This window comes from Dipodomys merriami, unplaced genomic scaffold, assembly GCF_024711535.1.
Source record: "Dipodomys merriami isolate MVZ:Mamm:240054 unplaced genomic scaffold, mDipMer1.0.p SCAF_35, whole genome shotgun sequence".
NCBI lineage: Eukaryota > Metazoa > Chordata > Mammalia > Rodentia > Heteromyidae > Dipodomys > Dipodomys merriami.
Genome location: NW_027205048.1, coordinates 1,409,710 through 1,426,067, shown reverse-complemented (window position 1 = coordinate 1,426,067; position 16,358 = coordinate 1,409,710). Strand labels below are relative to the sequence as shown.

The window sequence follows — 16,358 nt, the reverse complement described above, 5'->3', positions numbered from 1 at the left end:
CAATTGCACATGCATATATACCAGGATGTATGTAAAATAATATGTAGTAGTATCTACAAGATTCACATACTAGAAGCAGCTTACTCTTAGATAAAGAACTGTTTGTAGTATACTGCAACAAAAAAAAGAACAAACTGGAGATACATCTGAAAACTTGAGGAGGAATCACATCTCCAGTGTTGAGCTAAAGAAATCAGGCTAAACATATTGCATGCCTCCATTTAATTAAACTATAAAAATAGGCAAAGCTAATTCATGATAAGGAAAGTTTAAATAACTCTTCCCTCCTGAGGTAGAGTGGTAGAGAGGAATATCTTGGTGATTGGCAGTTACTTGATGTGCTGATTAATAGACATGTTCACTTAGTAAAAACAGAAGCATGTATTTAATTACTTTTTAATATTTTAAATGTATATTTCATTCAGCACACAACGCTTTTATAGAAATTCAGCATTCTTTTAGAAATTCATCTAAGATCTAAAATGTCTTATTTGGGAGAAAGGAAAATTAATAAAATCTTTCATGAACTATCAGGACAAGATTGATTTTCAAGGTTAACCGTTTCTCAGAAACATAAGGATATTAGTTATGACATTCAAAAGAAGCTCCTCCTTTGAAGCAGCAGATCTTGATGCCCGAGCAGAATTCAGTGTGTCATTCCATTTCTAATAACAATGGAGAGCCAAATTTTGAAGTAGGAAGTTTCTCTCTCAGGCAGCCCCAACCATGGCACAAGTGATGGAGCACACAGATCAGGGCCAGAGGCCAGACTTCCAGCTGTCCCGGTTTGCTTTCCATGTAAGCAAGTACATCAGGCATCTCATACTGAGCAAAATGATGAAGGGACAGATTAAGGAATCTGGCTCTGAGATGCATAAATTCATACCTTCTGGGCACAAGAAGGGGAAAAAAAAGGTATCAAGTCAGTGTGTTGCACTGGAGTGGGCAGAGTTACAACAGCAGGAATGAAATCGGCTGCTGTCTGCTAGCAGTCATAGCCCCTTGACACTCTGGCTCCTCGTGCAGAGTGTGGAGTCCAATGACAGCGCTGGGAGCCGGAGGCCCTGGAGACCTCACATTGCATTGTGGGATTCTGTGGGAATGGTTCTCAGTCTTTGTGCACTGATGACCTGTTTGTCTGTTACTCTCCGGATCTCACATGTAGACATGGGTGAGGCATATGATTCCCAATGAGGAATAAGGGGAAAACACATCTCTAAGGGGCTGGGGAACACAGACACACAGACGTTTATTAGGTTAATAACAGAAGCCAAGAGAGCCAGCAGTTCTTGAGAACACTGACTGTTGTGGTTCATCAGTGCTTTACACACATTACCTCATTGAAGTCTCATGAGCAACCTTATACTAGTAAGCGTTGTCACATGGCCATTTCAGAGATAACAAAGCTGAGACCCAGAAAGACAAAGTAACTGAGCTGAGTGCACAGAGCTAAATAGTGAAATCAGAAGTCAAGGGGGAGCTTTGTAACATCTCACTTTGCTACTGTGTTAGAAAGAAACATCTTCTATGCCAGCACTTCATGTAGTTTCTAAATCTCTGTAGAAAGCCTTGGTTGAAAGCAAGTGGTAACAAAGATTAAAGAGCAGAAAGAAAAGGCAGAATTATCTACTCCCAAACCAGTTTGGTGTATGGTTGCTACTGTGCTTGTCGACACTAGTCAACAACTCTGCTAAAACTTTCCTTCTGGCTTTTCTTAGAAAGTTAGTGGCTTGGGATCTAGTCATTGGAAGACATGTGAGAATACCCCCCCTCTTTTTTTTTTAAAGGAAACTCCTTTAATCAAATGCCTGCTGTGTATCCCAGACTGTTTTCTCTATGCCAAAGAACATTGCAAAACAAAGGATTCAAATGTAAGGCTTCAGAGTTTAGAATCCATGTGCAGTATTTATTATCATTTATATTAAATGTCAACCAAAAACAAGAACAAAGCAAAATTTTTGTTGGTGTACTTAGTGACTTGCATAGATGTTATTCTGTGTTTCATCTAATGAAACCTGACTCATTGAAGGCCTGAGCAATCAACTACCTTCCTAAACAGATATGTGTGACCAGTTACTCACTATTTAACAAACCACTTGCTGAATGCCAGTTTTATAATAGCTACTTGGCATTCTTGAATAGACTTACTTTAGTTTGCAAAAATACATGCTTTGAATGAGCTTGGACCTTTGGCTAGATTTGCTATATTGCTCCTTGTAAAAAGTATGTACCCACATGAAGTCAAAAGCACTAAAAATACAGAACAAAAGAAGGCTATTTTTTTTACTGGAAGAATACTTGAGCATTACCCAGTAAGTTGTGAATATATTAAAGCAGACATTGTGTCACTTGCAAAAGTAGCATCTCCTCTCAACGTGCCAAGCATGGCAATAGGATAGTAGCTCAGCCAACGCATGTGGATTACGATAACTTTCTTTCAACAGTAGAGATAAAGTCTAAACCCAAAAGGAAAAGACTCTTAAAATGTAAATACTATCCAAAATACGTTACAGAATTCATCAGACATCCAAATCCCTTCCTTTATCCTCTACTTACTTGTCCATGTCCCAATTCTAACATAAGGATATCAGAGAAAACACGCTACCAGCAGAGAAAAGAAGATAACCTCACATTGACAGGAGAAATTCAAAGGCAAGACATACTCTAAGTCCATGTATGACAGTCCATCCCTAAACAAGAATATTGGCAGACTTGACAGGTGTAAGAGATGAAATCCTATTCCTACAAATAGTATATGAATTCATCTTCAACATCTCAGTGACAAAGGTGACTGCATCACAGAACTCCCTCAGATTCCACTGCTTGGGTCAACAGAAGCATTACTCAGAGAATTGTATGGTTATATTTAGGTCAGTGAAATTTCCACCAATGGCAACGCCCACTCTGTTGCTTTTAGGGTTCTCTACATATATGCACTGTGGTACCATGATCCAAGGAACAGCTTTTCTACCATCTGAGAATAACTGAGGCCAAATAAGTACACACACACACACACACACATTCAACACCATGCATACCACACAATGCATTTATGTGTCATGGTTTTCTTAAGAGCAAGAACAAGTGCTTCAGGAATCAACTAAGCAGGGAATAAAAGGTTCTGTGCAGTTATGTCCAAAAAGGCAAACACGTCCCAATGATAGATTGACGCTTTTATATTTAGAAGTCAGACAAAGATATTTTGCACTAGGATCCACATGAACAATCAGAGGAACATCTCTGTTTGAAGACACTCAAGATGAATGCTCTCTGGACCACTAATGAACACTTAAATGAGCTTATAGACTTTCAACACCATCATTCAGCTTTGCAGAGAAATCCAGGGCAAGAACTGGCAGGCACAGGGTGATGGTGAAGGATCCAATCAGCCTTACAAAGGAAAAAAAAAGACCAATTTGGAGAAGGCATTTATTTGAGAGACCTGCTACCCAGGAGTAGTGTATGCATGTTACACAAGATAATTAAACCTGTTATAAACAGCTGTAAGAATAAAGAGATGCAATTCTCTGCATATTTTAAGGCTTAAATTAAATCTGAGGCAAGGGACTAAAATTAAAACTTTGATCTGTATCTCATTGTTTTAATATTTCAATTTACATAGAAAGATGGAAACTAGAGGAAAATTCATGGTTAGAACTTTAGTAAGGCTTAAGTCTGGAACATAAAGGCTGTGTCCTAATTAGACAAATTCATATCTTCCATAATTTCTCATATATCAAAAGACTCTCATGACATAAAAGTACCATGTTGTAACAACACATTAGAAATACAGCAGAACGACTCTTGAGAAACCTTTCTGTGAAACCCTCCTTTGTTTGTATTCATGACAGAACTTGATCCCATTTGTCATCTGAAAGAAAGCTGATTTGGAGACCCTAGAAGTAGCACAAAGAGTTAGTAGGGCAGGTATCGGATTCTAAACCAGTTCAGTTATGTCACAAAGCTTCAGTTGTTTCCTCCTCCTGCACAGAAGAACTGGGGTTGCTTTCAGTGAGCCAAGGGGTCTGAGACTTTCTCCTGTGTTATTCTCCTACCTCATTCTGCTTTAGTCTTCTTGACTGTTAACAAGCTAATTGAGACACTTCGCTATTGAGACACTGATTGAGACACGTCCCCCTCCCCCCCTTGTTGCTGGAGGCTGCAAAAAAAACTTGGAAAAAATTATATTAAGTGAAGTAAGCCAGGCCCAAAGAAACATAGGTCCCATGGTTTCCCTTATTTGTAATATCTAGTATATGTATGAGTCAAGCGGAAAAGGTCAGATAATGTGATGTCAGGAAAATGAACCCTTAGATATGTATTTTAATGTTTTTTCTTTCATGCATGTGTTTCTAACGCATTTATAAGATTATCTCTTTGTTGCTTTGTATGTCCCTCCCCCACAGTATAACCCCTGCTTTCACTATATTTGATGTCAGTATAACTTGTGGAGGAGATGGGGAAAAACCAGTTGTTTAAGGATACAGGTGGACCTGTTGCAACAATGAGAAGTACAAGTTGTCATGTCCAAAAGGAGCTTTACAACGTTGGTGCGGGGGGGGGGGAGGGGGAAGGGGGGGGAAGGAGAAGGATTGGGATTGGGGGGAAGGGGGGAGGCTGGGAAGGGATGTGAAGGGTAAACAAAGGAGGAGGCTGCAATGCTTGGTAAGAAATGTACGCATTATCCTGCCCATGTAATTGTAACTCCTCTGTACAGTATGTTCACAAATAAAATAAAATAAAATTTTAAAAAAAGAAAGAAAGAAGGAAATGAGGCAGACAATAGAGTTTATCTTCAGCCAGAAACCAAGCATCTGAAGAAGTTCAAATGCACATAGTAGTGGCAAATACTCACAGCCCACACTGCACCCCTCCGGGCAATCCTTCACCACAAATGACTTCTGGTTTGTGGGTTTACCATTGACCATTGGTTTTCTGGCATTTCTGCCTCAGCAGTCCAGTCTTCAATTCAGTCTACCTCTGAGATCCAAGGCAAAAGCTTATCACCAGTGCTTGAAGGAGGCTTTTTGTTGTCACCTAAAACGTGAAATTCCTCCAGAAGCCCTAAGTGGTATTGGAATCTGGATGGAATCTGCTTCACCTTTGTAGGGCTTTGAGGGCAATAGAGCGTCTCTCCCACATGTAATATCCTCCATGGGACACTTTTCCACATCGAACATCCCCATCGATTTTTGATTTTTCATAGTAGAATGGTTGGGAATGGAGTGGAACCAAACCCTCAAGGCCAAATATCATTTAGCCATTTATCAGAAAGCTCTGTATTACTTGGTGACATCTTATCAAAGGATGCTGTCTACAAAACTATTGAAAATAATTAAAAAATATTGACAGTGAGATGCCAAAACAGCATAATGATTCCAGGGTTGTTGTGCATGTATATGTGTGTCGTGTGTTTGTGTATGTGTGTGTGTCCCCATGTCCATTCCCACTGGTTAAAACCGAATACATTAGCCTGTTAACAATATAATTTTGGAGTGGTAAAATTATGTGCATTATTTTTTTTGTCAGTCATGGAACTTGAACTCTGGCCCTGGGCACTGTCCTTGAGCTCTTCAGCTCAAGGCTAGTGCTCTACCACTTGAGCCACAGCACCAATTCCAGTTTTCTAGTGGATAATTGGAGATGAGAGTCTCACAAACGTTCCTGCTTGCGCTGCTTTTGAACCACGATCCTCAGACCTCAGCCACCTAGATAGCTAGGATTATAGGCGTGAACCACTGGCACCTGGCTGCTACACAATTTTTAATTTTCTCTTTTATTATCATATTTCTCTATTTCCCCCACATTTCCCCAGAGAATATACTTTCTCTTTTCTTTCAATAAAGTTACTACACTTCCATCACACATTTTTCACTACTGGGAAAATTGGGCTGCCCCAGGTTGATTCCTAAAGGAGCCTTTCTCCGACTCATTTTGTGTTAAATGTAATTTTGTGCTTATTACATAGCTGAATGTTTTACGTTCAAACTATTTGTAAGATTTACACGGTGTGGTAATCCCATCTCTCTCTGCCTACGCCTGCTGAGGTAATTTCTAAAATACTCCAGAGCAGTCGTAACATAGCAGAAATCCTTCACCATCCAAACTGCCAACATGGAATGAAGAGGTTCCAGCTTGCAGTTATCCATCTGCTTACACAAGTCCAATGTCCGCCTGCCCTCTGTGCTCCCGTCCAGTGTAGGCCCCACATGAAGAATCCAGAAAAAGGAAATATGGGGTGAGGTTGTTCAGCCAAACATATGCTGCCACAGCCCATTTGCAGAAGAAAGATTCAACTCCTTTGTGAGGTTCTCAGCCTGGAGTTAGAGAGAGAAGTGTATGTGTTAAGTTAGGGACACTCAATATTTCATCCTGTTCATGTGATGCCCCACCCCCTTTCAAATTGGATGAAGTTGTTATTTACCTCCCACCCCATGCCTCTCTATATTCAGGGTCATTCATATTAACATCCTGGATTACATCTGTAGGCACTGTTCTATATCCTAACACCGACACACACACTTACATCCTGCCTATTATTGTTAACTTTGCTCATTTTTAATATAACTGGGCTATACCAGTTCTTCCCTTGCCATATATTTGTTTGACAGGATCATCTTTAAACTCCCTTCTAAGACAAAAAATAATGTCCCTACGCAGGAGCCTGGGTTCTGTCTGCCAAGGAGCTCTGAGGCTCACAGGGTGGGCTCAGGGTCTCATTTCTGGAGAGCAGCTGTCATGATTGAGTGACCATAATACTCATTTTCCCATATGCTTCTGAATCCCTGTTATCAGAACTGATGGGTTCACATGCTCAGGTAAACTTGCCTTCATCGTGGGCATTTGATAGATTCATTTTTTTATTATAGAGGTCAGCGAGGCTCTTGGAGGAGTCTCAAGGGATCCTCCAGAGTACAGGAGACTCTGATGTCTTTCTCATTCATGTCTCCTAAGCCAGTCATCATAGATCTATGGCTCTCTGAGTGAAAGGCACTAGATCCAAAGAATATGGGGTGGTAGTATAGATGCTAGCCATGTTGGAACCCCATTCTTCAAATTCTGCCTTTTGATTTGTTCGATGGAAGAGACTTTCTATTCTACACAAGACTCCCTGTACCAGCCATTTCTCAAATTCTCTGGCTTCTTTGTGGCATAAACATGATATGGCTACATCAGAGGGCAGATGGGAGGCGTGGAGTATAGAATGAAAGCAAATCCATCTTTAGTTAGAAGTGTCTATGTTAAAACATTGGCAAGGAGAAAACAAAGTCAAGCCAGGAATAGAGTAAAGAAGAGAGGGAAATGAGACTTTAGCTTTCCTACATGAAGTTATAATCAACTTCCAACTAAAGAAACCTTGCCAATGAGGACTGAAGTGGGTGGGTAAGTTAAGCCACAAGTAACTTAAAATACTTCATGACATCAGAGGTCTCATGCATACTCTCTCATGCCAATTGTCCCAATATATTACATAGAAACTCCTTTCTGTCATAGGGCATTTGCACATCTGTTTCCTTCTAGTCCTAGCACCTGGGCTCCCTCGCCTCTACTTCTTTTACTCCTCTCCCTCATCTGATTAATCCTTCTGAATAGTTTCTCTGAGAAGCTTCCTTATTGTAGTCAATCATATAAACTTCCCAGAAATCTTTACCACACAAGCTTATGACATCATCCATCACTATTCTATATTACTACCTTTAATAGTGTTTTAAAATTATGTCTGTAATTATACAATATGCAACTATTTCACTAGGAGGTCCAGAAATTCACGAAAGCCCAGACTCTATTTGTTTTTGCCTATTGGATTATTACATACTTCCATTTTCCCATTTAGCCATTGACATTCCACAAATACATGGCCTTTGGTTGCATGAATGAATGAATGAATGAGCCCTTCAAAGTAGGGCAAGTATGCCAAGACAAGTGAGTGTCTCAGAGTTGACCTGTTGTCAGTCTGCTTGCTTGCTTATTCTCTGAAAGGGAATTACATTTCTGCCTCAGGTGGTGACTAGAGCTAGGGAAATGGCAGCAGATGAGGGATTTTTTTTTCCCCCAACCTCTCAAGTTTTCCTTTGCAGTAGTGTTAGGTTGAGAGCTGTGAACAGCAAAGAATGGATCCAGTTCATCCTACCTGAGTGGGCTAAGCCATAGCAGTGGTGAGGGAAATCCATTGATTTCAGCTACCAAACATGGCGCCTTGACATTCAAATGTCCCAGTGCAGAGTTCAAGCACTAGGGCCTCTCATTACACAAGAGCCCTGGGGACTTCGTGTTTGGTAGAGTCTATCATACCTTTGCCTTCAGGGGCTCTGAGGTAAATCACACACTAAAGGCCTTGTTCTGTGAAGGACATCTCATGTGTGCACCACTCCAAACATGGAATCACTGACTCCCTTCTTCCACCTAACACAAGCATAGAGAACATGGTCACAAGTAGAGAATTAAGGAGGCTACCAAAGACCAGTATGGCATCCAGACAGATACAACTTGGGAGAAGAGTTATATGATTGACAAGAGGTATAAGTCAGACCAACCAATCAAAGGAAAGTGATGAAAACCGAACAGAAAGAACAAGATAAAGCATTCAAGCAATGGCAGATTCAAGTTTGTTCTTCCCAGCGGGACAGCTACTCTATGCAAGTGGCAGTGGAAGCACAATTGACTGAAGTTGTGCATCACCAACCTTGGTTGCAGTAAGTGGGCTGCAGCTCACGTTGTCTTCTCGGAGTCTCCTTGGAAAAGCCAGCAAATCTGGAAGTGGAAATGCACTGGAAACAGAATGCAGGATTGAGTGGTCCACTTTGGTTGTCCAAAATGAAGGACAAGTTAGCAAGCATGGGTGACATTTATATTTATTAGAGAAGGGAATTCAGGCAATTGTACAATGTCTAACCTTGTGGATATTTGTCCAGTAGTTGAAAATGCAGGTCTTTTTCCAACCCAGGAGGACTGTTTGCGTGTGTGTTTATTACTAAGAGCAGCGCCAGGCTCTTACTGAGACCGGTGCTGGTCGCTCCACACAGGGCTTGGCTATGCAGAGATCAGAGGAGCAGGTCACCTAGATTCATAGGATTTGAACTGCTTTTCCTTTCCTGTGAATTAATCTTTTAAATGTCAGCATTTTAAACTTGGCCTTTTCAAAAAGTATGATACCATATAAACCTTACTTAATCGAAAACACATTTCTAGTGCAAAGGTTTTTCTTGGTTACTGGGGGTTTTTTTTGCCTGAAAAAGAGAAAGACTATTAAAACAAAAGAAACATACAAACAAAAACTTGTTAAAGGAAGGCTATGTGTGAAGGAAGCCATATTTTGCCAATTGTGTCTAAGCAATATAGTTTTGTTTATTTTTTGAGAATTTAAACTACGATTACAAAGGTCATTTCTTTTTTACAGGTCTGAAATTTTGTTACTCAGACTTTAATCTCCTCCTGCCTACTCCATGAGAAATTTAAATTATAGGATTCCAATCAAGATTCAAAAGAACACTGTTGGTTTTATACAGCTATACTTATATAGGCATTCCATTTGCATAGAATTTTCCATGCGTTTGTAGTAACCATTTCAATAAGATAGCACATTGTGCTCAGTTCACAGATTTCACAGTTCACAGACCAGACAAGGCTGAATGACTGTATGAAGCCATCCAGCTTGTTAATCAAGCACCATCGTTTCCATACATGGTTTACTTATAGTTCTATTCGTGATAAATGAATTGCAAGTCCAGGAAAATGGGTTCAAATCCCAGGTAAGTTGCTACCTAGCTGGCTTACCCCTAGGAAATGATGCAGTCTTCCCAGAATTTACTTTCAGCATCTATAAAGTGGACGAACATTGCCTTATCTTCTCTCCAGCCTAAGATTTTGTGGCTTGTGTTTGTACAACATATGGATACATGGAAGAATTTATCATTCTCATAAATGAAATCAGTACTTATTCTCACATCCTATCCTGTGTCAGGGAAGGTGTCCGGTTAGAGAACCAGAAATAAGGGAGTTAATTCCAGGGTCTCGACAAGGAAGTGCTTCTTGATCCTGTCAGGTAGGCTGAATTTTTAAGGCCTTTTACTCATGTGGATGAGAAGACTTAACAAGGCCTTGCAAGGAATGGAATCTCACATTGAAGCTGATAACGCAACACCGTTCCCCTTCCAAAGCTTTGAAAATATAAGAGTCAGTTCCCTATTCATTAGGAGAGTGTTCACCTTGAACTCTGGCTTGCCAGGTAGTGGCCCTGGGATTTTGCCCAAACAGAGATGTTCTTAGCTCTAGGCAGGAGGCAGGGACTGGGAGATACCCCAGCCCCTCTGGGTGGAAGCAGCTAGGCACTGATTGTCTCCCCCTGGTGTTGTCGGACTGTCTTGCAGGGTGATGTACAGCGGACACTCATCCAGGTGGACTTTGGCGATGGCATTGCAGTATCTTATGTCAACCTCAGCTCCATGGAAGACGGCATCAAGCATGTCTACCAGAATGTGGGCATTTTCCGAGTGACCGTCCAGGTGGACAACAGTCTGGGGTCTGACAGCGCCGTCCTGTACTTACATGTAACTTGTATGTTATTACTGTTGTTGGCTTATGACACATCCCAACTGCTGTTTCCCTTTGAAATCTATCCCAGTATATATAATCTAGAAGAAACACAATACATACTGTTCAACTGAAGGGAAAGGAGAGATAAAAGAGAATAACAGAGCATAGGAGGGAGAGAGAGAAAGAAAGAAGAGAACCAGGAAGTAGAATCTGAAAAATCTTGTACTCTGGATGGCTTCCCCTTGCATTGGAGAGTTCAGGTTCCTCAGAGATCAGTCAGCATGCCTAAATTTGTGGCTAGGCCTGAGCAACTTGTAGAATGGATTGGCTGAGATATAAAAGATATGTTTGGCTTATTTTTTTCTCAGAAATCATTGAAAAGCTTATATATGCTCAGCTTAAGCAAATTAGCACAAGTAAAGGATTTTCCCCTGACGCCCCCACTTCTATTTTTCTATGTTGTATCTTGCTATCAATAATCCTTGTAGGTTTTTTCCCCTCCCTAAACAAAATATCATCTATAGATGATTTGACATTTGAGAGAAGATTGCTATTTGGCATAAGAGAAAATCATATAAGCAATGATATAAGGGAGCCACAGAACCAAATAGCTCCAAGAAATGCAAAAGCTTTCTCCCTACTGAGAAACCCAAGGGTGTGAGTCACTGATCAGGTAGTTAGAACTACTAAGTTCCTCTGGGAATACCAGGATATCACACATAGGTTAATGTGTGCAGGCATCTGTAAAAGTCATACCAATTTTTTTGTGGTTACCAAAATAGTCTACTTTAAAATGAAATTAGTTCCCAGTTGTGTAGCTCTATTCAAACATCTAGGTCAAAAGTTCTAGGTCACATGTATTCAAACTGAGCATTGTTGTATACCTCACCACTGCTTCTTACCCTTGGACCAAAACTCACTAGAGAATGCACCAACTAAACAGGACAGTTTAGGGATTGCCGCAGGGGGCGTGGTTATGGGAGAGTCCTGACCTATCAGCCCCTCTCCATCTCTTTGTCTCCAGTGCATTCATGACTGAGAGGCTTGGGTGAAGCTCATGCTCTGTTCTTTGGGTATAAACACAATTAGACATGATGTCCAGTTTGCCATCTCAGTCTCCTCATTTTTGTAAGTAAGCTCTTATCTCTGCCACACGGGCTCCACCCTCAATAAGCTCTTGCGTGTATTATAATCTCAAATCTCCAAGAAATCCTAGGAGGTGTGCACAGTTAGAAACTCTGCTTTGCAAATTTTCATTGAGAGCTAATGTAACTGGGCTGCCAGTGGCTCATGCCTATAATCCTAGCAACTCAGGAGGCTGAGATGTAAGGATCGCAGTTCAGTGCCCACCCGGAGCAGGAAAGTCCACGATACTCTTATCTCCAATACACTACTCCGAAAAAGCTGGAAGTGGTACTGTGGCTCAAGGGATTAACTGCTAGCCTAGAGCAAAAAGAGGCTTAGACATAACAGCCAGGCCCTGAGTTCATAACTCAGGACCACCAGAGAGAAAGAGGGAGAGAGGAGAGGGGAAGAGAGAGTTAGTGTAACTGAGCCAAAGTGACAGACTCACAACACAGTATAAACAGGCTCCAGACACAGGGCTATTGCTTAAAGAATACCAGGTCTTGTCAGGAGCCCATGCCAACTCATAATTATCATCCTAGGAGGCAGAGGTTTGAGGATCACAATTTGAAGTCAGCCTGGAGAAGAAAATCTGTGAGATGTTTATTCCTAATAAACTACCAACAAGCCAGGAAGTGGAGCTGTGGTTCAATTGGGAGAACACTAGCCTTGAGCATAAAGAAGCTCAGGGGCAGTGCCCAGGCCCTGAGTTCAAGCCACAGGACCAGCACACACAAAAACAAAGAAAAGAAAAGCCCATGTCTGATTTCTAGGATTACTGTCAGAGACATGATGGCAAGTCTTTTCTTCTAGTCTTCTAGTCTTTTCTTCTGGGTGAGGAGGATGGCCCCCGGTTGGATGGAAGGAACTACGCCTCCATCAGCACTTACACTTCCAAAGAAACACAGCTATTTAGAAGTAGTATTCTCACCATGAACTGTGGAAGTTCAAGCCTCTCATCAGAGATTCCTGTCCATCTGACTGCCACTGTAAGCCATTAGGTAGATAAGACAAATAATCCTCTCTCAATCAGCACGTAGGGTGATTAGTGTCACAATGCTAAGGGAATCACCTAAAAAATCTTTTCAAACATACCTCACAACCAGTAATTATAAGTAGCTAAAACCACTTGCAACACAGAGGACAGTACATTTCTGAAAATGCCTATTTTATATTGATCCTTCCCCAAGTGTGGATTTTTTTGCTAGGTAACTGCCATGAGTAGGAATTACAACTACATCTGTATCCCGTGTATTTAAAAACAACCACCATGTCCAACCACATATAAATATGCATTTAAAATGCAGTGGCAGATTTTGTCCAAATTGTGCGGCGTCTGAATTGCATGGCTCTTCTTCTCACCATCTAGAAGCTCCCTCATTCTCATTCCTATTATAGATCACTAGATGCCTCAGGCCCCTGGTTGCCACCAAGATTCCTGTAGATGTCCTAAATCACTGAAAAGAAAGATTAGACACTCAGAAAGACAATGACTTCTAAAAAAAATGAGTTCCTTCATTCATAGGTACTTTTCTCATGATTCAGTCTAGTTGATTGGGTAAAACATTTGACCTCAACTGTAAAAGGAGACAATTTCTAATGGAACTTTTGTGCTCTAACTTTAATCTTTTAGACTCACCTGTGGAGTAGTTCGATAATTATACCTACAATTATAGGACCCTTTTCTAAGCCTGGCCTCAGGACAACAGCAAACACGAGTGTTAATTGTATTGAAACAGATCGTGTTTTAAGTTGTTTGTTGACTCAAGTTCATCTAAATCCTATGCCCTTACACACTCAGTAGATTCTGACATATTTGTTCAGACTCCTATAGGACCCATAGGCCTTATTGTGTACATAAATACACATTACTCTTTGCCTAACCTTAACCTCATAGATAACTTAAGACAATGGAGAAAATAACAATTGACAAAGATGTGACTTTGGTACTATTTGGTACTACAAGGAAGTTAGCATATACCTCTCCATGAGTCAAGAGTGATTTTTGGTACCAAAATGATAGGATGTATAGGTGGGAGAGGTAGGTTGGCTTTTTAAGAAGGAAAAAAATATCATTGCACAGAGTCAGACATTCTGATTCTGTTCGGATCCTAGGTAGGTCACTCTGTCTTTCTGAGTCTAAATTTCCGCCTCTGTCAAACAGGCACATATCCTCTTCCCAAAGATTCTGCCGAGCAAGAAACATCCTACCAACTAGTAGTAAAACTAGATTTTTTCTTTTCCTTCATCAAAAATAGCATATGCATTGAGACTTGGAGGATTGCAAGATGAGGAAGAGTTAGCAACTTATTGTAGCCTGCCAAGCCTTTAGTCTCTACTCCTATTGCTCCCTCTCCCCAACCCCAGCCTCCACTTCTCTTGAAGACACACAATGTGTGTCTTGCAGAAAGGTGACTTGATTCTACATCAGAGGTTTTTCAATACAGTTTTGTAAAGGTCATCAGAAACAAATGGAGCCGAAGCTCCTGCAGGAGCAGCATTTCCAGGAGTGGGTCAGCAGCTCCTGCTGCCGGGCGCCTGGGTGATCTGTTGAAGCTTGACAGTTGGAAATTCCTTGGGGACAGCATTCAGTGTGCTCTGCTACTTTGCAAACTAATGAGACACGTGATGTAGCCAGTATTGCCGTCAGCTGAATGGGGCAGGGAATTTGGAGGGTATGTGGATTTGCCGCTTAAGAAAGCTGTCCTATCACAGCCATTTGCAGGACAAAAGAAAAAAATCACTGAAAACCCTACACCCACACAGGCAGAATGTCAAGTAAAAATATTAAGACGAAGTGGACGTGCTACCCTTCCTAAACACCTCCTTAGGGACTCTCTTAGATAAGAGCAATTTGCATAAACTTTTCTGGCTCTAGGTTAGAGTAAAGGGATGTGTGTGTGTGTGTGTGTGTGTGTGTGTGTGTGTGTGTGTGTGGTGTGTGTGTGTGTGTGTTATGACCAGGCTTTGCAAGTGCTGACCCTATCATTATATTGACCATCAAAGAGTTTGTGTGTGAGCAATGCACCTGTCCCAGAATTCAATGATTAAAGATTGTAATGCTCTCAGTCCTGTCTCAGACCTGCTGAACTAGATGAGATTCCTAACAAGGAGCCATGATCATGCGATTTGAATAGATTCTGATGCTCTTTTGGCACACTGACCTTTGAGAATCTCTTTTAGGATTTCTACCTTAGAGTTGGATTCCCTTCGCTACTTTTAATGTCTAGTGGGTATTTTTTTTTCTGTGTATCAGATAAATAGCAACGTAATATATAGGCAGTATTCCGAGTCAGAAGTCTTCAAAACATAAATGTTTGAGGCAGACCAGAGAACCCAGCACACACATACACAGAGTGTTCAGTCTCACTAGCATCAGCTGCTCCTCAGCATGTCAAGAAAGTACTAAAAAGAAGACAAGAAAACCAAATTTTACAGCTTCTCTGACACCTTGCAACGATTCATATGGAGTGATACAGCACCACCTGCTGTCCCTTGTGTACATTGCAGGCACCTGTGTGATGGAAAAGCGCCTGCCAATAGTTGAGCTTTCTGTTTAGTGCAGCCAGCCAGCTGGGGGCAGGGAGGAGTTGTCTTCAGGAGCTAGAGTTTTACTCTGTGTCTCTTTTTAATGGAAGACTCTGCCGTTGTTTAGAGCATAGGTGCTTTAAAAGATCCACTTCTGGATTGTGGGAGGCAGGTATTTTACACCAGTGTTCAGCAAATGAATGTAAGAGACCACAGTAAATGGAAATGCTAATAAATTCCATTTATTTAGGCGGGTATAATGTACATGCGCGCAAGGATACAGTTGCCTATGTGGGTATAATGTACATGCGCGCAAGGATACAGTTGCTAAATGGTTTAGGCGGGTATAATGTACATGCGCGCAAGGATACAGTTGCCCAATGCGGGTATAATGTACATGCGCGCAAGGATACAGTTGCCCAATGTGGGTATAATGTACATGCGCACAAGGATACAGTTGCCCAATGTGGGTATAATGTACATGCGCGCATAATGTACATGTGCACAAGGATACAGTTGCCCAAGGCTGTGCGCAGGTTTCAGGCCCAAGTACTACGTGTTCTCATGACGTCCTAGAATAGCTTCCATGGCTCTCTTCTCCCCTTACCCCTATCTTCCCGCCACAGCCACAGCTTCAGCTGCCTTGGCTTCCTTGTCAGTCAGCCACCATGCCAGCCATCCCCATCTCCTCCCTCAGGGGCTAGACGCTTGCTCCATTCAGATGCTCAGTGCAACCTTGCACCCTCCCACTGGACTCCATTTCTGTACAGATGCCATTTCTTCTGAAAGGCCTTCCTTGGTGACTCTTACCACCACCATCACCACCAACATAACACGCGCTCTCCTACCAGCTTTCCAAGCTTGATGATTTCCTCCTGTAAACGACCTAAGTGCCATGTGTCCTCGAGATCTATAGTGACTCCCAAAACCTTAATAGAGCTTAGATGAGAGACAGACACATGAGCCGCTGTGGAGTGGAACCAGGGTTTGTGGCATAGCATCTAGTTCTTGTCCTTCAGTGGATTTCAGGTAACAAAGATCAGAGGAGTAAGAGAGTGTCACAGAGGAGGGGATGCTAGATCTCAAACCTGGAAACTCACAGGTGCCAGGAAAAAAAAAAAGAAATAGAAATTCTAGAGAGGCTAAGGCATGACCCACTGGAGGAAGTGGTG

General features: G+C 41.5%; 1 protein-coding gene across 5 annotated transcripts in view; it reads left to right on the top strand.

Moving 5' to 3' along the window:
- Positions 1–16,358, top strand: part of Sorcs1 (sortilin related VPS10 domain containing receptor 1) — a 477,489-nt gene that overhangs the window by 422,500 nt on the left and 38,631 nt on the right. For all 5 annotated transcript variants that reach the window (XM_069987934.1, XM_069987933.1, XM_069987931.1 and 2 more), the window contains exon 19: positions 10,368–10,554. In XM_069987934.1, coding sequence (XP_069844035.1) covers positions 10,368–10,554 — 187 coding nt within the window. The remainder of the gene's footprint in view (positions 1–10,367; positions 10,555–16,358) is intronic.